General features: G+C 37.6%; 1 protein-coding gene across 8 annotated transcripts in view; it reads left to right on the forward strand.

Annotated features, from left to right (window-relative positions):
- Positions 1-22,711, forward strand: part of BMAL1 (basic helix-loop-helix ARNT like 1) — a 53,266-nt gene that overhangs the window by 21,385 nt on the left and 9,170 nt on the right. For 4 of the 8 annotated variants that reach the window (XM_052810552.1, XM_052810548.1, XM_052810549.1 and 1 more), the window contains 11 exons: positions 4,972-5,095; positions 5,831-5,978; positions 9,047-9,067; positions 10,118-10,156; positions 10,497-10,538; positions 11,485-11,642; positions 13,087-13,166; positions 14,188-14,280; positions 15,185-15,302; positions 17,512-17,661; positions 19,055-19,301. In XM_052810552.1, coding sequence (XP_052666512.1) covers positions 5,839-5,978; positions 9,047-9,067; positions 10,118-10,156; positions 10,497-10,538; positions 11,485-11,642; positions 13,087-13,166; positions 14,188-14,280; positions 15,185-15,302; positions 17,512-17,661; positions 19,055-19,301 — 1,088 coding nt within the window. In that variant the 5' untranslated portion in view covers positions 4,972-5,095; positions 5,831-5,838. Of the gene's footprint in view, positions 1-2,126; positions 2,248-4,971; positions 5,096-5,825; positions 5,979-7,271; positions 7,349-9,046; positions 9,068-10,117; positions 10,157-10,496; positions 10,539-11,484; positions 11,643-13,086; positions 13,167-14,187; positions 14,281-15,184; positions 15,303-17,511; positions 17,662-19,054; positions 19,302-22,711 lie in introns of those variants that run through there. The other 4 variants (XM_052810550.1, XM_052810554.1, XM_052810553.1 and 1 more) reach the window with 4 other exon arrangements.

Raw genomic sequence — 22,711 nt, forward strand, 5'->3', positions numbered from 1 at the left:
CCTGGAGAGGAAAAACCCCGTGACCCAGTACAGACTAGGGCTGACCAGCTACAGAACACCTTGGCAGAATAGATCCTGGGGGTCCGTGAGCCAGCAATGGTGCCCTAGCAGCAGAGGTGGCCAACAGCCTCCTGGATTGCGTTTGGAGTAGTGTTGCCAGCAGGCCGAGGGAAGTGATCCTTCCCGTTTACTGAGCACTGGTGAGACACTTCTGTGTTCCTACGTCTAGTTCTGAGCTCCCCAGTGCAAGAGAAAGTTATTTTAGTTACCACTTTTTCTTGGTTTTGGAGCAACAGAGAAGTCCTTTGTTAAAGTAGCTGGAAGTAAAAGTTTGAAGTACTTCCCCTTTTAGGCAAGGAGAGATGGGATCTGAGGCCCCTTTTGAACTGGAAGTCTAAGTGCTCTATGAACAACACAAAATTCAGGATGTTGTCCTGTGGCTCCATTACCTCTATGACAGTCCGGAAAACTCCTGTGAGGTGATGCCATAATATGACTCATTCTGTCTTTTCTCGGAGACATTACTGATGAACAGACTTGTTTTCGGTAGGGGAGTGCATGCGGACAGTATATTGATCTATTGAGAAACTGCCTTTACATTAACTTCCTAGAGCTGAAAGATGTTCTTTGTGCGTGTGGAGTTTTTCTTATGTTCATTGGAGACTTTTTTCCCCCATGCCAAAATGATTCATCTCGTAGCTTTGTGGCTGGTTTAAATTCATGGGCTGCTTCCCTCCAGCCTGCTACTTTTTCCTTAGGAAAGATGGGGAGCAGCTGTTGGAACAGTAAGTCGCTCGAGCAGCTGAAAGCTGTGCTTCTGCTTTCCACAGAGCAGGGGATACTTGCGCCCTGTTGTGAGGGGCTGGGTAGCAGCAGCTGCTAACGCGAGAGGCGCAGGAGGCTGCTGGATCACTGCTGCTCTGCGTGCGTGTGTGGTTAAGGACGAGGTTGAAACGTGAGCTACCGATGTCACTAAGAGCTTGGGTCGGGAAGAGTTCCAGAACTCAGATGTGGATCCTAGGCTGCCAGGGGTTGGTGAACGTGCTGATGAGTGAGTGGTAAAAGGATGACCTCAACAAGCAAAGGAGGGTAAAATCACTTCTTTGCTCCAGAGGGTGCGGTGAGACGCATCTGCACTTGAGAGGAAGCCGCAGGGCTTTTTATCTTCTGGGAGTACAGAGTGTTCTTGCAAATAATAGTAGGGAGTTCAAGGAACGCAGATGTGCCATTAAAACAAAACAGTATCAATATATCGGGTAAATATGAAGTATTCTGACAGCTGCTCCCTAAGTACTGAAGGAAAAGGAAAACACCACTGCTTTAGTTCAAAGATGTTCCTTTGATTCCTACAGAGTATTTCATAATAAAGATTCTGATGTAGGAAGTGCTTGTTACTTGCAGCAGCCATGCCCATGTGTGCCGGTATGCATCTTGAAATCATCGTAGGGGTGCTTGCCGTCCTTGTGGTGCTGAGCAGATATTTCCCACCATTCCTGTGTGTGTGCACATCTGGAGTATACATGCATTTACAACACCTCTCGAAGAAATACAGATAGTGAAGATAAATAATCCTATTCTTGTGTTTTACTAGTTCGTACTGTGACAGTTTTGGAGATGGAATACTGGTCTGAAGGGAAGCAGATGATTTCCTTTTTGTAGCTGTTTTTGGTTCAGTCATTACACATAGGGACAATGAGTATCTTTTCAATTACTTCTTAAGGAAACCACACCACAGTTTTCCTCTGTCATTGTGAAAGAGTGCTTTTAAGATATGAGACACTTCTGATTCACAAAGTTATGAATTGTGTTACTTTTAGAATAAATATGTATGTATGTTGGAGATAGTTGACTCTTGCCTAGGGGTAACTGCAACTGGTGGTGCTTGTGTAAAGAGGTCTTGACTCCTGGATGGGTGCTTGGCAGACGTAGTTGACCTACTTTAGCTCTGACCTTGATTTGCTCAGAGGTGTTTCTGTACTCGTGATCAGCTTTGCTGCATGATTAAGCTAGTCACGTGTCACCTAACTTTTTTTTAAGGGATGAACAGTAAGATTTGTTTTTACTCTCTCATTAGCCTTGTTACAGGGGGTTGGAGAAAGATTGAATGCGAGGGAGGGGAGTCCTGAAGGAAATAGTCCCAAACAGGCTGTGGAGAGGCACTGCCATGCAATACAATGACAAAATATCATTTGATTCTCATCTACAGGAGAATTTAACCAGGAAGTGGACTGCATGGCATTTTTTCAAGTAGATCCTTGGAGTACTCTGGCCAACAGGCTGGGCATCATAAATGGAAGATTTGAACTTTGCTTATATGTATGGGTAACTTTTGTGTTCCATCTCATAGAGGATTTTTTTGAGCCATTGAACAACTAGCAGCTGGAGGCTGAAAAGATAGTAATATATTCAATTTTTTCAGAATTTTAACAGAGCCTTGCAACAAAACATTTCTCTGAAGTGTTCGCTGTTTATTATAGTGGGGCATGCTGATTTTTGCTCTGATCATCGGGTTGACATTTCCTTAACTTTAAACCTCATTTCAAGAGACATGCGTGATTCTTAACTCCTATAATGCTAAAATGTAGGACTGTGGTTGTTAGAACTGGGTTGAGCATTTGGGACATGGTAGAGAAAAGGCTGACTTGAAAAGAAATTGAGAATTCTGTAATTCTTTTTTATGTAATTTTGTTCTGCTTTAGTGGTCAAGACACTTAAATAGCTGCTTTGAAACTATCAAATATAGGCACTTGGTTATAATTTAAAATAGCAGCTCAGTTGAATGGATACTTGATTTCAAGGGTTTTTTTTTCTGTAAAAGTGCTTTGAAATTTTTGTTTTGAGATGAACAACAAAGCAATTTTTTTTTTTTTTGCATTAAAACACACCAGTGACTTGTGCAGTGTTCTGATGATTAAGCTAAAGTGTCGACTGTTGCAGGCATTCTTAAAGGGAAAGGACTGTGTTAAACTTACAAACCCTTTTTTTCCCTTTTTTCTTTTTTAATTCCAGCTCATCCCAACCTTCTGTCTGAGGTCATCATAAGTGGCCCATGAAATTACATTAAGCAGTAAAATGTGAGCTCAGCAAGTATGCTCACATATAGAGGTGTTCAGGAACTTTTGAAAGTTAGTTGTTACTTGGGCCAGAAGTTTTAGAAACTACTTCTTTCTAGTATGTGCATTATACAGTGCTTGGGTTTTATATTGGGTTCCAAGACTGAATCATGGATGCACAGTAATTGGACAGTGTAAAAAGGAGGCATTGTAAGTAGTTTGATGTGACAGTACTTTTAGCACTGGATTCGTAGGGCTTAGCCACAGGCCACGCTAAGTTTAGCTATAACTAACTTCTGCATGTCAACTGAGGTTGAAAATAATGTTTTTGGATCTGAACCAAGCACAGAGAAATGGTCAGTGACTGTGGTTTAACTGGTGGCTTGTAAATTAAGCTGCAGTAATCTCATAAACCACAGTAATATAATGGAGTTTATAGTTGTTGGACTACTTAGAGTAAGAGAGACAAAGCAGACAACTAGGAAAAGGCTGATACATGAAGAAAGTAAGGCCTGATCTACAAGTAACTGTATTGGTGTGAATGAAAGCCTTGTTAAATAAACTGTGGCTGTGGATTCAATGGCAATTTATAATTTGACTTAAATTTGTACTGATTTAGCTTTTGTCAGTGACCTTTTGGTGTCAGCTGGCCTCTTAACTTGCCTTTACCAGTATGTATGCCCACTCACAAATACCTGACTTGTTTTTTCATTTTTGAGAAAAGACCACAGAGAAGTTGTTGGGTGAGATGGATGATGAGCCCTCAGCAGCAGCTTGGAAGCTCTGCTTCTAGAACAATGATCCTCTGTTCAAAAATTGGTGGTATTAAGGCAGTGACTTGCCTGACCTTAGATTTAAGAGCTGTGATCCTGAATGTTTTTACTGTAAAAGGACCAGCAATTTAGGTAAGTTAAAGTTCTGAAATAAATTCTGGATTTGCTATTCTGGCAGAGCTGAAGAAAACAATACCATTGACTTTGGATTTTGTGAGGTTTCTGTTGGCTTATAACTCTTAACATATCTGTAGACGTGATTCAGTAGAATCAGTTATAATGTGGTCATGTTGGCAGAATACTGGTTGTTTGACTTGCGAACTTCTGAGAGTGTCATGGGAGCTTGCTGATCTGTGTAATTGGGAAGTTCTGCTGTTGTCACAGGTTGGAAAGGCAGTCAGGATGTTCACAGATGCATTAACCAGAAAACAGTGTATCCAGAAGACTTTCACGTTTTTCTGCAAGAGGCAGACTTAGAACCGTTTTTAAGTCTTGCGTAGTAAGTTTTGCTGAAAAACTTGTGACAGAAATCTGGAGGGGAATGACATCCACCTGCAGACCAGCCACTAAGTTTACAGTGTAGTTGGGAGACACAGTTGAGGACTTGAGTTATAGTATGGGATGTGGATTTTATTTAAAACTTGAAGCCTGCAGAATAGAACAATGTTTAACACCCTTTTCTTTGAAAATGCCAGCTGCTGTTACAAGGGAAAATAAAATAGTAAGCCAATCCCAAACCGTCTTGCTGCTATGGCCACCTTAAAAGTGAGGCAGCCAGGAGTGAAGGGGTAAGTCTGTCTTTTGCACTGTAACAGCAGTTGGACTCATTCTGGTAGCATCTGACAACAAATATGTTCAGATCTGATCGTTGTTTGTAAGTGGAGGGGGTTTATGCAAAGATCAAAGAATGATAAGCAGAGCCCAAAAGGAGGTGATGCTGAAGAGATTCCTTCTGTTCCAAAGCTTGGTCCATTGGAGATGCACATCCCAACATCTAACTCTTTTGATGATGGACAAGGAAATTAAAAATCGATCCTTGAGGAGAAAACATCTATTTGCTGTTGTAAACTGTGTCTAAAACGATTGTTCTAAACAAACTTGTTTTGAAAGTGTTTTTTAAGCTTGCTGGTTTTCTTCCCATTCAGGTTTTTGAAAGTACTTGACTAACAGAATATGAGGCATGGAAGAGTTTTAAGGTGATCAGCTGCTTCAAGCTGAGCATCATCATCTTTCCCCAGGTGGATCTAGGCTTCCAAGACAGGCTTTCAGGTAAAAACTCTTCTGTTTCACAGTTGATGTGATTTAGTAATGAATAAACTTTTCACAGGGTTTCTTCCAACAATATAATTATGTGCAGTCTAGAGGATTAAAATTTGTATGTTTTGGATGAAAAAGCTAATTAGATTCGTTTTTGTACCTTTAACTAGTCGTCTTAGACCACCATTGGATTATTAGTTTTTTATTTGTGGGGTCTGCTGTGGTAGAGGTGTTTAACCTGGTTTTCTGGGGAATCTTCTGAATTCTGTTCCATGAAATTCAGTGGAATTAGAACTCTCAAAGCTTATGAACGTTGATAATATGATCTTCAAATGGAGAGACACACTAAAACTAGTGTTCCCAGTCAGCAAAAGACAGATAGAACTTATCCTTTATTTATGTGTTAGGTAGAAGCAGTTGGCTGGCCAGTTAAAATAAGAGTAAACCTGGTTTAGTTAAAGATCATGCTGATGATTCTTTAAAAACAATTGTATTAAGTAATGTGTTTTGAGAATGGTCATGGTTTGGCTTTCAATATTCAATACACCAGTAAATGGAAGAGCAGAAATTGCCTATTACCTGTTTCACAGCAAAAGGAAATAATAGAATTGTGATTTTTGCAGTTTTTAAGAGTACTAAGTTTAAGATTTGTTGTTTTGGTTAAAAATATGTAAGTTTCTGCTTCTATTAATGCACTGGGTTTTTGTTGTATGGTTGTTTGTTTTTTTTTTTTCCCCCTAATGTTAGACAATCCAATGGCAGACCAAAGGATGGACATATCTTCTACAATTAGTGACTTTATGTCACCAGACCCTGCTGACTTGATCTCCAGTTCCCTTAGCACTTCAGGAATGGATTGTAACAGGAAAAGAAAGGGAAGCTCTACCGATTATCAGTAAGTTGGATTTCTCTTGATTTTAACACTGTTAAAAAGAGGTTGTAACATAATAATACAGTGGGGGAGACGACAGAAATATTTATAGCAGTTTTTAAATAACCTTTTCTTGACAACCTGTCATAAAGGTTTTAATAAAGAAAAAAGCTACTATGTACTAACAGGAAAGTTCATGATTTAATAATAAAAATAAAGCCTTCATCTTGGCGCAGCTAGAATTGAGGGCTATCAGATGGCGTAAGGCTGAGGAAAGAAACCTTTGGCTGATGAAGGGGGGGAAAAAACTAATACTAATGAAATGTACAGTGTGGAGGTTTATTATATTGACCATTTACGTAGGAAAGAGAATGTCTGACTAGCAGGAGGGAAGATAATAAATTCATTAAAAAGCAGAAGCAAAACTGGGACTGGTTCCTTTTCTTCACCTATTTTTTGCCTTTTTAGTCACTTCCTATCAGTTCACTGCCAGCCTTTTCCTGATGAAGCTATTTTGGTCTCCCAGTTGAATATGAATCTGAATAGTGTCTGGTTTGAGGCAGTAGATCTGCCTTCTCTTTAATCAACTGATTTAGTCTTGTATTAGTCCTCGACTGTAGGCTGTTATTCCTGACAAAATAAAAACTTGGTTTCTTTTGAATCAGTGGTAGAATGTGGTTTTGTTTCAAGAAAGCTGCTTCTCTTTAAGGGAAGCTTGCTAATAACAGTGCTCAGAAGCATTGTCCAAGCCATAGCTTCTCTCTTGGGGCAGGTATTTGAAATAAAGAAATCACACCAGCTCTGCTTTAGAATAGTGAAGGTCGTAATAAAGTTTGCCAAATTTCCAAATGTGTAATGTCTTCTGCAGTAGGTACACCAAGACCAACCTACTTACTCTAAGTCACTGTGCAAACCTTGTATGTATTGTAACTTTACAAATTCTAGCGGAGGGTAACTTGTGAATGGGTCCCATCTGTTATTAATATAGCTACGTAGTCCATTTTTGTGTAACTTAGTACAAATTTTATCATTGTTGGCCTTTGGATTGTTGGCAGTTCTCTTTACAGGGAGGGGTAGAATTTTTAATCCATGCTGAGCAAGACAATTAAGAATTAGGTTCCCTGTGCATAGGACTTCTTTTTAGGAGAACTTATGCGCAAAACTTCAAGTACTGTTTAAAGACCACAAACATACTGCATACGTACTTTCTCTAATATGCATTTAGTCTTCCTGAAAAGTACATGACTCCCTCTGGTTGAGTTGACTACTACAAAATTCAGTGAACAGCCTCAATCTCACCAACTTCCTCTTCTCTAGAAAGGATTTCTCCATCTTTATTCTTCTGGGTAGGAAGCATTGCTCAAGTCCTCTTTTCCAAAAGACAGCTTGCTCTTGTAAGTTATAATTCTGCCCTTAGGTTGTGTGTGCATTTTTTTTAAATATGTGAAAACACTGTTTCCTTGAATCCTAAGTAAAATAAGTTTACAACAGCTGTCGTCATACCACAGTTCATGTTGTGTGGCAAAGGAAATGGTGGCTAATAAATATTCCTATTACTTTAAAATAGAACTTAAGGTAGACTTCCTTGATCCCTCCTTCTATACGTATGTATTGGTAAATGTTCAGAAATGCTACTGTTCAGCTTTTGCTGCCTCTTAACAATTTATTTTTTTACATAAATTGTCTGAGTGTCAAGTTTTATGCTTCATTTACCAGTGAAGTCAGGGAATAAGGAAGGCAGAACCTGACTGTTTAGTGTGGTTCTTCGTTTGCTTCTCAAGCACAAGCAAGCATATTGATCGGCTGTGCTTTCAGGTCTCCACACCAGCTTCTTTTCAATTCTTTTTCCTGCTGCTCCCTGAAAATTACTGTCCAACTTATTGCTGTCACTTCAGCAAAGGTTGTCTGTTCTCCACTATTGTCTGTTTTAGTCAAATGCTGGAATCCAAGACTTCATGCACAGGTCTATAAACAGTTAATTTCTTTTCTTGGGAGAAGTGTTTTCAATTGAAATAATATATGATAAGAAAAGACACTATACTGAAGCATTTGTAGCTTACCTTGTACCTCTCTTAGATTTTGCTTTCTGGGTTTTTCTAAGGCTAAAATAAATTTTGTCACAACAAGCATCCTGTAGGTAAATGTGGCATCACAAGTGGAAAACTGATGCCTCATTTCTGTTTCTAAGTCCTATTCTAGACCTGTATGCTATTTCTTTGTGAGCATCAGCAGTGCTTTGAGCCATTGACTAAGACAGTAACTCAAATGTGCAAATTGAGAGATGAAGAAAACCTTTAGCATTATTCAAACTTCTTCTAAAAACTAATCACAAAGATAATTGATTTAAAAGTGCAATGAATATTATATGAAAGTCTACTATGTTTATTTTTAAGAAGGCTAATGTCCAATGTTGAACAGGAATAACTAGTATGTTAATGGCTACTATGAGAAGATTTTTCATAAGACTTTTATAAAACAGCCTCTTAACAGGTTAAAGCTCAGTGGTATTTCAGATCACTTTACAGCCTTGAAGTGACACCAGCGGTTAGCTTGCATATAGAAATTCTGTTTAATTTCCTTATGATAAAGTCTGTATAAAGTTCAGAATTAGGACTTTAATACTGACTAAAAGAAAATGTTCATCTGTCCTGCTGGGCAGAATCAAAAACTGAGAAACTTGGGATTTTTTTTTTATTATTATTTTTTTATTTTTTTTCTGGCCTTAGAGTCCTCCAAAATCCCATTTATCTAACTACGAGGGCACTGCACATATAGCACAGATCTTTCATTTCTGAAGACAAAACAGTATCTCAGTGATCTGCATAATATAATTTAGGTTAGTTGTTTTACTAGTGTTTCCCATTAAGTGTAATGAACTATGCTATCTTTTCTTAAAAAGCAGAATTATTCTTTCAGAAAGTAGATTAATTTGAACAAGCTTGTTTCCTTAGAATATGTTCACTGCTATTGTCTTTTCATTATGCTTTTCATTTCGAATAGGATGTAAAGTAGCTTGAGAATGTCAAGAGAAAATGTAAGACATTATTCTTATTTCCAATATGTGGTGTACTTCTATTTTTCTTTCTTTTCAGGCTCGATGGCTTTCCTTTTGAGTAAGTATAAATATTTTAATAATTGGTTTCACTTGAAAAAGATGCCCTGTGTTTTTCCTTGTCTTTCCCTCCCATTTACTTAAAAATTTGCAGGGAAAAATTAAACCAGAATAAGCCAGACTTATGAGTGTCCATTCAAGCACAGTTGTACAGAGATAGATATATAAAGATCTCTCTCTCTCTCTCTCTCTCTCCCCCCCCCCCCTTCTCTTCCTGATTCTTTTGTCTAACAGTGCTATAGTCTTAGGCATTCAACTTTTTTTACCAGATACAGCTATGAAAGCTTATGCTTTCCTCTCCTTATTTCTATACATACGGTTACAATATTAAAATATAATAAGGAGGGTCCTTTTTATTCTTCACGCCTCCTTCCTTACATTTTTTTTTTTCATGTTGAGACAAAAGCAAGCCATGTATCTACACTGAAAGATGTACTAATTTGAAATGTGCCTGGTTAGTTTCATACAGTCTCTCATTCTGTGCGTGCATTTGGCCTTCTCCAATAGTTCTTTGGTCTAGATTATTACCATCTCCTACCCCAAAGTCAACTACTGTAAGGCAAACTAAAGTGTAGAACACAGATGCATCTGCATAAAGTAAATCAGGGCAGTTTGTGAATTTTGTGTTAGGCACTTTGATAACTGCCTCTGGTTGAAATTTTAACTATAGTAAATGCAAGTTAGTAGCCCTATTTCTGATGAAGGCATGAAAAGTATCTGCTTTGATATGTTCTTCCCCCCCCAGTTAACTGAAAAACATTTTTATGACAGATGATATCTTTGAACTGCAGCATGTTTTACTGTCAAACACATCAAACTGTGCCATATTGTTAGCTCCAAAGGAGAGACAACTAATTTAAGAAAATGTTTTAATATTACAAAAACCACACAACTTCTTTAGTCCTTCCAGGTTCTCAGTTTTATATTCTTATTTTTGTTTTTATGATTTAAAGATGACAGGAATACTTTATTCTAATTTTATGATAGTTTGGTAACAATTTTGCTAATCCTGCTTAATTTGTGATGTATTGCTTTTATTCTGTTTCTGCAGGGAAGGTATGGATACAGATAAAGATGACCAACATGGAAGGTACTACTGATACAGTCACTAAAATGATAGTTCCACAGTACTGACATAGGATCCTGTGTGTAGATACCTGTTTTCGGTGTTACTGTGGTCATGTGTCCCAAATTGTTTCTTTGCTAGGACAAAGGATTAAGATTGTTGAAATAAGTAAAACAGACAAACAAAAAACCCCCACACTTTGAGCCACAATATTATAAATAACGATCCTTTCTGAAGAAAGGTTAAATAAATATTCAAATTTTTAAAATCTGATTTTAATAAGGATCAGTAGGTATATAAGATGCATTAAAAGAATTGGGTTTAGTGTTTTTAACACTGACTTTGTGATATCATTTTTCAACAGATTGGAGTATACAGACCAACAAGGCAGAATAAAAAATGCAAGGTAATACTCTATAAACAAGTATCTTGAAAAGAATTATATCTTGCATTTTGCCATATGAAATATTTGCATGTGTGTCTTATCCGGAAAATAATTTTTTCTAGCTTTGACCTTCTCTTATTTTTCCATATCTTTGCACTCTTAATACTTTTCATGTATAAACTGCATATAGTTTTGTGAAATACTAATTTGGTAGGTAAGTTGGTTTTAGTCACTTCATTAACATTGAAATTGAAGTCTGTATGCTTCTGATGTTACATTCTTCATCTTGTTTCTTTCAAACTCAATTGTAAAACTGTTAATAGTGACTCTTTAATACGGGAAAATACAAACCAAATTAAATTATTTAGTGTTTATCATAATTTTTCCTGATTAAGAATAGTTTAGTTCAGAGGTATCTCAAATACTTCAAGTGGAAAGCTGTAGGATGAGCAGAAAACATATTGCCACAACAAAAGGTAGTTTTAAATACTTAGTACATTCATTACTATACTGACTACAAATTCTTAATTGAATGCTTTAGTCAACATTTTTATACACTGAAATTTGCTTATGTGACCTTCATGATTCCGGTTATACTTCAGTGTACATGCTAAGAACAAAATTGGTGTACAGCAGTAGAAATCTCTAGATAGTTTTGTACTGTTTAGTGGATTGTTTCAGAACTGAGGATTCAGTGTACTGTATGGCCAACATTACATGTGTTTTCTGGTAAATTAGAACTGTGTGCTGCAACCTTGCCTATTGCTTGTAACTGTTACTCACCCAGATAACATAAAATGTCTGAAGAATTCTGTATGCGGATGTCCTTTTCCTGAGGATAAGAGGCTAACTTAATTATCAGGAGGAGGTTATTTTTGTGTTTTTTGTTATACTCGATTTGGGGATTTTTAAATATGATTTATTTTCTCATGCTTTTCTGTTTTTCCCCACCACCTTACTTGTTTAGGGAGGCTCATAGTCAAATTGAAAAAAGGCGTAGAGATAAAATGAACAGTTTTATAGATGAACTGGCATCTTTGGTACCAACATGCAACGCTATGTCTCGAAAGCTAGATAAACTCACTGTATTGAGAATGGCTGTCCAGCATATGAAAACATTACGTGGTGAGTTGATTGGGGGTGAAGGGGCGGGGTGGGAGGTCAGGACTGAAGGAGGATGGCTAAATGGAATTTCCCTAAAGCCATACTTTTTCTCTCCCTTGCTTGCCCTTTTGCCAAAAACCAATAAGTTAATAGGTTTTGGGAGGACTTTCTTCCCTTTTCTTAGCATTTGATGCTGTGCATTCATTTATAGCTTGCTGGTTCATGGTCCAATATCCTGATCCACCTGGGAAATCTGTGGATGAGAAAAGAATAATTTTCCGTGATCTGACCTGATTGATCACCATCTCTAGATGCAACAAAAGCAAGGCAGCTGAGGCAGGTGGGGCAAGGGAACAAAGGGCTTAAGTGGCAGTGCACAGTTGAACCTTGTATAGCAGTGAGCAGTGCTCTTAAGCAGGCAATGTGCAAAACTTGTTGGATGGAGAGGTTAGATTTTTAGGTGTAAGTAATATTCCTACAGGACTTCCGAGGTTTTGTGTTCATACCTTTAGGTCTGTGTGAAAGAATGGAGAGTACTATGAAAATTCAGTTTTAGTTTCTGTTATGAGCACCTGAAGGGGAACATACGGGTTTGGAAGAGTTGGCGTTGTTGCAAATTTCTGTATGTCCTAAAGCTTCATATAAGAGTGAATCAGTGCTTGGGTACCATCGGGTGATGATGGTGAAAGCTTAAGCCTCCAAGAATACGCCCCTGAGAAAAGATAGAGATGCAGCTAATTTAAGTCACTGTTCTAGTTTCTAGGAGACCTGGTGTCTTCCAATCGTATTTATCCTAGTATTTTTGAAAGGTTTAACTTTTTCTGCCACTGTCATTTGATTAGGTTAATACTTCATAGCACTTCAGTGGTTACTAATTTGATTCTCTTTTGTCTTTATGAAGGGAATAAAATGAGAAGAACTACTCTTTAATAAATAGCTGCCTCATTGCTTATTTGGGGCTTTTGGCATTGTGAGATGGTATCATTGTAATGCTGTTTTTTGTCAGAGGCATGGAATGAGAGAACTGATTTGTAAGTTCTTAAGTGACAATCTGTTTACGTGACCTTGTCATGTTTTACTAAGTTATAAAGAGAAGAAATAGTTTGAAGGTTTTTCTTCTTTATTCTCTTATTTTTCATTGCTAGTTCTGAGACTAGACCATAAATCAAGGACAACATTTGGGTTAAAAAAATATGTCAAGGAACACTTTATATCTCAGAAGGCATTTAATTTGCATTACTACATAATGCAGTATTTGTGTTTTAGCAAAAAAGCTTCATCCTTTTTTAAGTTAATACCAACAGAGCTCATGTTGATAGTAAAACAAAACCAAAAAGCAACTTTCATTTTAAAGAACACCTGCAATGAATAACAGTATAAGAAGCAGCCAAAGGAAAATTGCTCATTTAAGTGTGTATTGTTAAGTTTGTGATATGGGGATCGTTCGTTTGTTTGTTTTCTTTAGGTGCTACAAATCCATACACAGAAGCAAACTATAAGCCTGCTTTTCTATCAGATGATGAATTAAAACATCTTATTCTCAGGGTACGTTTCAACTTTTAATTAAAAGAGATCTTAATGGCTGTGAATATAACTCTCCTAAAGCGAAACACCAGTATTTTCCTGCCTTGTATGTCAGCTTTTAAGAATGTTTTTATTATGGAGGATAATGAAGAAATCTGCAAGACTACTGTGTAAAGTCAGTGGGTTTTAATGGTGACTAGCATCTCTTGATTTAAGCAGGAAGATTTGAGAGGGACATCTGAGGAAACTCTGATATTTTGATGGTAACCATCAGAAACTTCAGTTATTTCATGGCATGAACCAAAATTACATAAATTGTTTTCTTGCAGACTTTCTGCCATGGGCTACCTTGACGTGATTTTCAGCATACAATGATATAATGAACACCTTTTTTTGAGGTCACTGATGTAACATGACTTAGTAGATTTGGCTGCTTGCTGTATGGTACTTTTATAGTGTGGAGAGTATATATTTGTTAATAGTTAAGCTCTTCTAGTAGCTTGTGTAATTTGTGAAGCGCTGCAGTGTCCATATGCAGCATATGCAGAATTTAATTTCTGCAGCATTGTGACTCTAAAGCTATAAAATTAGGGCCTAATCCTGCATGCTTGTATGTGACTGAAAGAGAGTACTATTGAAATGGGAATTACTTGCCTACAGGCACATAAATGAATATCCAGGTTATGTTTGGTTTCTAAAAGAGGAACTATGGAATAAATATGGTTAAAATAATATTTTAATTTGAAGGCCTTATTAAACATAATCATAATATTTTTGGACAAGACATGGATTCTTTCCTCCTGTAAAAGTGATTTTACATTCTGGGCATGGTGCCCAGGATGCTGCCAAAAATGTTTGCAGATGCAAAAAAAAAAACTTTATTGTAATTTTATATCTTGCCTGTTGACTCAGTTATCTCCAAATGTTAAGACAGCTCTCCTAATGTAGAAATTCTACTGTATAGAGCGTGTTTTTAAAGGTTATAATGATGCAATGAGGATGTATAACTTAGTAATTTACTTCCTCCCCCCCACCTAATTAGGCAGCAGATGGATTTCTTTTTGTTGTGGGCTGTGACAGAGGGAAGATACTGTTTGTTTCAGAATCTGTCTTCAAGATCCTCAACTACAGTCAGGTATTCTTCTCCATTTTAAGTAATGTTAGGACTTAAAAGATTTGAAAGCTTTTTTTATGATTATGCGTTTATATGGAGAGGTATTTATGTGAATAGTCTGTCTTGAAAGCTGAGATTTGTTGTAAAGAGCAAGCTTTTCTCTGCCATGTCATTAGAGAAGATTGCTTCTGGTTTCCATTCAAACTAAAGAGGTGAAAAGGAGCTAAATTTACTTCACTGATGCATTCTGATCAGGGATTTACCCTCAGGCTTGCAAAAGCGTTATCTAATAGGGAATATAAGCAAATATTGAAAAAACATTCTGTGGTTCTTCCAATCACATCACGTGAATTTTTTGACTTAAGTTTTCTTTCTGTCTATTCTGGGTTTGCTAGCATACTTACTGACGGAAACTGGGAAGCAATTATACCAAAGCCAGGTTTTTAATATATGCTTAATGTGAGGCTTAACTTGCACCATATATTGTGTAAATAATACTCTTCATTCTTTCTGTCATCTGCCCTCCCTACCAAATTTAAAAACTGTGTTAGCTTCAAAAGTTTTCCTCAGCCAGCCTTTAGTTAGGTATATACTAAATACCTACTCATCATGTAAATATTGAAAGAGAACATTTACAATTATGATTTTTTTCCTTCAAATGTATAGTATATGAAGTGAGACTGAAGAGAAACCAGACTATCTGTTGGTGGTGGATTAAGCATGCTATTTCTGCAAAACTCTTACTAAACATAATGAAGTTACTATGTAATCTAGTCATAACTTAAATATACAGAGAAAACATACAGCTCTTTGATGTTCCTTGGCTAGACCTATATGTAAAAGGATTGTTTATAATGCATGCTAAAATTGAGAAAATATACTGAACAGTTATTTTAATTTTTGACTGAATATTCAATCTCTACAGAATGATTTGATTGGTCAAAGTTTATTTGATTACCTTCATCCTAAAGACATTGCCAAAGTGAAAGAGCAGCTCTCTTCTTCTGACACTGCGCCACGAGAAAGGCTTATAGATGCAAAAAGTAAGTATTACCACCTGTTGAAAAACAGTGTCATGTAGCCAGATTCACCGCTTCTGAATATTTGCCTGATGTCAAAAGTGTGTGTGTGGGGGGTGCTGTTTGGATTGTGTCATGCCAAGGAAGTTTTAGCTTAGACAGGAAAAAAAAAAAAAAGTATGAAAGAGATATCTGAATGTAGAAGCTAGTAGGTTTGGCATGCACTGCAGTATAGACGCATTAGTTTAACTGGCTTGATCTGTGAAGTATCCTCTCTCTTCCAGGCATCAAAGGTTTAATTTTTCCCATTAAAACATATGAAGCATTTGTTCTAATCCGTAATTCTTAATGGTCAGAATACACTCGGTATTATTTTGGTAATCCTTAGTCATCAGTCAAGATAGAGGATTCTTTTTATTTATTTATTTATTTATTTATTACTTATTGCCACTTCCACCAGTGACCTAACCTTTCTCTTATAAGGTTTTTAACCTGGTCCTTGGAATCATTTCCTACTGTGTCTTAGCTCTATTCCACCCCGGTATTTTAAAGTAGTTCTGTATCTCTGCTGCTTTTGAGGTGAGTGGGTGTTAAATTCACTCTCATAACAGGAGTCTGCTTTGCTTAAGTAGAAGGTGGTATCTTACAACTGCAGATTTCCAGGTCATTAAGTCTCATGCTTGTCAGGAACAGCAATCTCTAGGATCTCATCTCAAAGAAGCCACCAGCTCAACTTCAGAAACTGAAGCTGAGAGAGATCATTCCAGGGCAGTGAGCCTAGAGGCTCCAGCTGGATCAACTGAAGTTTTTCTGGCTCCTGGTTTTGTCTGGCTGTCAAGCATGTATATCCAGTGCTAGCTCCTTTTTTTGTATGCCTCTGACAAAGTTAGGGCAAAAATAAATACTATGAATTACAGTCTTCCATCTGCTATGATAGACTGATTGGTAGAATTTCAAGAACTCATATTCTTAAAGAGTACTAGTATGTTTGTATGTATGTATCTTGACGTTGGCATGAGTGACTCAGGCACAGCTTGTACTTTTACCACTGAACAGTGGTTTAGAGTGCATGTGATGCAGGACAGTCTGACCTCCTTGAGGTGACCTCACTCTATTCTAATTTTAAGGGAGGCACAGTTTACGCTAAAACATTGGCATTGTTGTTTTCCTCCTTACGTTGAAAGCCTACAGGGCCCTAGAACTTTTTGTACATGTTTATAGCTGTTCATTTATACATATCCCCATGCAGAAAATGGTTGAAGTGGATAGCAAGCTGTGGAAAAGTTGCTATGTGATTTAAATCCTCCATCAGCTCTTGGAGCACAGTCCCCTGGAGCTCCAGCTGCATCATTGGTGTTGCTGATACCTGTACTCCTGATGCATGCCAGGCATCTTCCTGGAGCTTTGTTTGTACCAGCACTCTGCTGTTGGTTCCCAGAGTTGATGTGTGTTTTGGTACTGTGTTTCTCCAGTTACTTTCCACAGAAAAGAATCTAAGAATCTCCTGCAAGAATATGATAAAGGTCAGGATTTACTGTTAGGGCATGTTCATATGCACTTATTTCTGTGAGGCTAGAGAGACTTCTTACACATAACTGGAGGTCTTGGGGTTTTGCAGGCCCTGTGTAGGTCACTGCTACCTTTTTTCCTCCTTCCATCAGAACAACGAAAAAATCTGATGTCTAGAAACACACCAGCTGAGATGGACCCGGAATGGCACTGGGCCTCTTCTGCTCTATTCGTGCCTTTGTGCTCTCTGGGTGGGTGTTGTGATAGAAAAGGCTTGCAGTCTGAAGGGTCATGGGCCTATTGAGTGACAATGTATGAAGTACTGCTCTTCTTATGGGTAAATAATCTCTCTCTCTTTTTAATCAGTTGATTAATGTTCAAAGAAATCACAACGTTTATTGCAAAACTTGTGTGGATTTGTACAATCTTTTGCTAATTTTTGCATTTAGAACCCTGTGTTCTCAAGCTTGTGTCAATGTTTTCACGCTAGAAAGTGTAATCAGAAATTCTAATGTTGATATGGTCAGTTGAGTCCTGCACATATTCACTTACGTGAAAATCTCCAAAGCAGGACTTCTGCTTCTGAAGAAGGATATAAAAGGACTTCAGTGCAAGTCCCAGGAAAGGTGAAACACAGTACAGTTGGGTTGTATGATATAATCGTTTCTGTGGTTAACTTTTTACCTGACAAAGGTGGCTTCCTCACTTCCTCTGTCTGCTACAGCTGGACTCCCAGTTAAAACTGATATAACACCTGGGCCATCACGACTATGTTCTGGAGCAAGACGGTCCTTTTTTTGTAGGATGAAGTGCAATAGGCCTTCAGTGAAAGTAGAAGACAAGGATTTTCCTTCAACCTGTTCAAAGAAGAAAGGTAACAATTACGCATTTTATTACCAAACGTAATGGCTGTCAGGCTTTTTTTTTTTTTAAATACAATTGTTTATTTGCAGTAGTTAAATTTTCTGTATTTATTGAACATTGTCAGTGTTTCTTATTAAGATAATGAACTATGTCTAGGTCTGTTACGTCATACTTACTCCTCCCCAACCCTGCCCCAGTAGCTCTTACACACTGTATTAGCATATAAAGCCAAATTCTCCTCTCTGCTTTCTTGAAGTTTTTACAGGCAGTTTGTGCTGCCAGTTCTGGTGTGGTTATTGCATCTTCTTCAGACATTGATCATACCACATTCAGTCTTGACCTAGCCAATGTCTCCAACGAAGGGGAGCTGTTACCCATTCTATTTCTCTGCTCCATATTTGACAAGTGATATTTGGGTGGATATCCAACTTAAAAAATGAGTTTACTCTGAGTTCATATGTGGTTTTGGTACATGCTGAGTACTGGAAACAGCATTTCTACACAAGAAGTATTTGGTCATAACATTATTGAAGTTGGTAATATGTTTTTCCTCTGCAGGGTAGTATTCTAGACATGTTGGAATATATATTTAGTCCAAATTTGAAAGTTTCTTGTTTGAGTACTTTAATACCAAATGTGTTATCCAAAGTGCAAAGTGTCAACTAGAGAACAGAAGGCGGTTTCAGTGTTTTGTCTCTGGATGTGACAGCTGCCCCCGAGTATTTCCTGCTAGGTTCAGGCACAGCTTCGACCTTGGATCATGCTTTAGTGCTCATCTCTGAGGAAACCAGTTTGTGGGGTTAGGCATAAGCCTTTTACTCTACCTGTCTATGAAAGTCGTCTTCCTTGCAGTTTTAAGGCCTGCTCAGTGCTCAGGAATACGAGTTCTCCTTTCGGATACTGACTGCGTTACTTGTCGTTGTGAATCTTCGTCCTCACTCCTATGTACAGCTATCCCCTGTACACCCCAAAGAGTGTGTATTCTGCCAGACAAATTGCTCCTCTTTTTTGTAGGAGCCTCATGTTAAGTTGAAAAGGGCGTTTATTTATTAATGCACTAATTTCTTCAAACAGTCCTTTAGATTATTTGTATCCTTTGCTGAAATAATAAAATGTGATGCAATTTCTACTTAAAGATTATTAAAAGCAACCTTGGTCTGAACTATGTGGTGTTTCAGTATAAACAATGGTTTTGCAGAGATAAATTGTTTATTGAATTATCTCAGATTAGCTGCATTGAAGCAGGAGTACTGAAAAATCCGTTAGTGAACAGTATCCCAAATTTCCTGGATAAGAGAGGAGATGCATTATTAGCAGAACCAAGATGAAGTTCTCCAAAGCAATATCCATGACCTAACTGCTTCTTTGGTTTTTGTTGTGTGTGTTTTTTTTTCTTTTTACAGCAGACCGCAAAAGCTTTTGCACTATTCATAGTACAGGATATTTAAAAAGCTGGCCGCCAACAAAAATGGGACTAGATGAAGATAATGAACCAGATAACGAGGGTTGTAATTTAAGCTGTCTTGTTGCAATTGGACGGCTGCATCCTCATGTAGTACCACAGCCAGTCAACGGTGAGATCAGGGTGAAACCTACAGAATATGTTTCTCGGCATGCAATAGATGGGAAATTTGTTTTTGTAGATCAGAGGTAAGAATACTTGTAATAACTTCCACAATAAGTCACTGTTCAACACTGCTTTACTGACAGTTTTACGTAAAGCAGTGTAAATACTATTGAAAAAAGAAATGACTGTTCTTTTCAGCTTTTCACTAAATCCTGACTGCATGTTATTTCGGTTTTTGAGACCGAGCTCAAAGCTATTGCTGTGTATTTATGCAGTATTACTGATTAAATTAAAAAAAACCAAAACCCTCAAAAAATATCGCTTACTAGACAGAATAAACTAGGGATGATTTCTGCCCATTTGTTAAGGGGATGTATCTATGTAATCCTCAGAAGAATGTGCTGTCCTATTTTGAAAATGGAGTTTGTAATTATTACCTCTTTGAAAACTTTTTCAAACACTACATAGTTAAGTTATTGCACAGGCTGCATTAGGCTTTGATAGCATATACATTTATTTAACTATATACTTGGACACATGCTGCTGAATTAGTACTTCTCTATGTGATCTTTTGTATTTATAAGAAAGCAAGCTTTTCATAAGCTTTACCTCTTGGAAAAGGTTTGAGAACTTGTACCAGTGTGGTATCTTCTTTCAAACATCAATTTTATTTATCATCTGAAAGGCTAATTCTTACATTTTTCAAAAGAAATTGCTTGAATTTTCTTAAGTAGTGGGGAGACATGACCTGGGTCTTCCTTCAAAATAACTGGCATCATCAAGGGAAAAAAGGTGGTTGAAGGATGTTAATGGAGAGCTGCTTTGGTTCCCTTCCTTGTCAAGGTGGATTGAGACTGCCCAGACGAGGCTCTTTCAGGTTGCCTGTGGTTGAGGCTCAGTTGCTTACAATGTAGAAAAGCCCAGGGTTTGAACTCTGACAGAATCTGTCTGCTGGAATTTTTCAGGGGTGTGTCTGGTATGTCAGCTGATTTTTAGTGGACTTTGAGAGGAAATAGAACTGATAGTCTTGAGAGGAAGTACAGTAAGAAGAATTTTTTTTTTTTTTTATGTTGTCTATCTGTTTGGGGTGGTGGGGTTTTGGGGGTTTGCGGTTTTTGTTTGGGTTGTTTGGGGTTTTTGTTTTTAATTTGATGGAAAGATTTTTGAAATACCAGCTCTTCTGCAGCAGTGCTTAGAGCTGGGGATCACTCTGGGAACTATGAGAACATTTGTAGCCTTTCTGTTGCTCAAAGTGTGCCATTCTGTAATGCCAAAGTATGGTAGTTGATGAATGAGTTCTATTTTCAAAAGATCAGACTTATTCCCGATGGATAATTTTGAAGTATTTCTAAAATAATAAGACTCAGAAAATGTTGACCCATTGGATTTAAACACAGATGCTGTTATTTAATTGTTTTCCAGCTGTTGTTTACAGTCCTTGGAATGTGTATACTACTTCAAAGGACTCTTTGAAAGGGAGGTTTGGTGGTGGTTTGTGGTTTGGGTTTGGTTTTTTGTTTTTTGTTTTGTTGTTTTTGTTTTTTTGTTTGTTTTGGTTTTGTTTTTGTTTTTTTGAAGAAAGCCTCCTCTGTAGGCTTAAACTTGGCCTCCTGTGATCTGTGCTTCCACTAGAGAATATTTAGGCACCTGTAAAAGTTGAAAACTATTAATTTATTTCTATGTTGGGGTTTTTTGTTCATACTGACTTGCACTGTTCCTTTGTCATTTGTCCAAGGGAATCCAGGAAAGAAACACTTAAACTCTCTGTGACCCTAATGCTTTGTCCTTATGGATCGCATGGTCCCTGCGGAAGAACTGCTATAGATTAGGTACTAACTACCTGGGCTACCACAGTCGGAGAACTACTTAATAGTTCACTGTCAAAATAGCAGGCTACACTGAACAGAGTTTTAAAGAGAACCATCCCACCTCTTACTTCTTCCATACTTTTAATGAATCTGGATGGTGAATTTGAGAGTAAAATTAAGTTTATTGTATATGTAGATGACATCATATACAGCTTCAGAATTCAGAGCTGCCGTGTTAAGTTGGGAGAAGCAAGCTAAGGAAAAAAAGTAAATAAAGGATGAAATTCAAGGACAAGAACAATTTCCTTCCTTGCTTAATAGAATATGGTCAAATATTGCATTCACTAAGTCTTTTGACATCATCTGTAATTTGGTGCATCTTCTCCTTTCCAAAAAGCCTGTTTATCCTGCTATGAAAGTAAATGTAAAAGGTTTGACAAGTTGCTTACTGGTGCCCATATTGGTTGTTACCCATCTATGTCAGGTTTCCCACCACTGCAGTGCTGTTAAAAGGCTTGGTTGCTACAGTTCTTAGAAAAATACTGGAATAAGGTTGACTTGGTTCCTAGCTCTTCCTTTTTAAAGGTAGACTCTACGTTTTGCCGCTTCGTGGTTCTCTACAGGCTCTCGGAGATAATTCATCAAAGCAGTCTTGGAGCTGTCAGCAGTTTTAAGTGTCCTGGGATAAGGTTCACCAGGCAAAGCCAGTTTGAAAATTTCTCTCATGTGAATACTTGTAACGTTTCCTTCTCCAAGGCTGATGTCTTAGAGCTCCCTGTCAATGAGGACTTGAGGTGTAAGCCACCTGATTGGTGCTGAATGCTTTTAGTGTGTCTGGGGAAAAAAACAAAAACGCCCTGCATTTAAATGCTATGGTTTTTGTGCTTCATTTTTTTTCCTGCTGTTCTTATTCAAAGTTAATATGTACTAATTTCTACATTTTATAATATTTAATTTGGGCTCTTTTTGAGATTGCAGAAGAGGTGATGATCTACCCAGGTTTGTTCTTTATTACCCTTCTTATTTAATTTGCATTGGAATAGTGACTCTTACTCTGATTTGTTCAAGGAACTATCATTTTTCTTTTGGTAAATTTTCTTCTAAGAAATGTACAAAATCAAAGTTCACTGTAGTTTAGTAGTTTTCTTTGTTCTCCATTCTTCTAGTGAGGATCTCAGACTCAAACATTCAGCCATGTTACTTTCTCTTCTGATGCCCTTGAGCAGTTTGCAAGGGCTCCTGCAGATTTGATTCTGACTGTGTTCTTTATCTTCTAAATTAAATGGTGTGCATTTCAGGGTCTTCCTGGATGGCTTGTCCTGCTTTGTTCCTTTCTCAACTGTTTCTTCCTTTTCCAGGAAGTCTTAGAATGATTTCCCTGGGTGGTGGCTGTGTTCTGTGCACCATGGTAGCAGTAATGTACTGTTCCTCCCCAGATACGCTCAAAAGTCTGTCTTATGCTGTCTTCTCGGGGCCGGAGGCACGTGTACATGTGCCTAATGTATAAGGTGACAGCAATTCTCTTCTGCCTCCCTCCTCCCCCTCACGTTATTTTTCATGTTGGTATTCTGGGTTAGATGAGTTACCCTAATGAAGATGTTGCAGCTTCTATAAATCATTAGCAACTCAAGAGTTGTTTTAACATACAGATGTCCAGGGTGTTCAGCATACTGGCCCACTATAGC

This window comes from Harpia harpyja, chromosome 16 (genome assembly GCF_026419915.1).
Source record: "Harpia harpyja isolate bHarHar1 chromosome 16, bHarHar1 primary haplotype, whole genome shotgun sequence".
Taxonomy (NCBI): Eukaryota; Metazoa; Chordata; class Aves; order Accipitriformes; family Accipitridae; genus Harpia; species Harpia harpyja.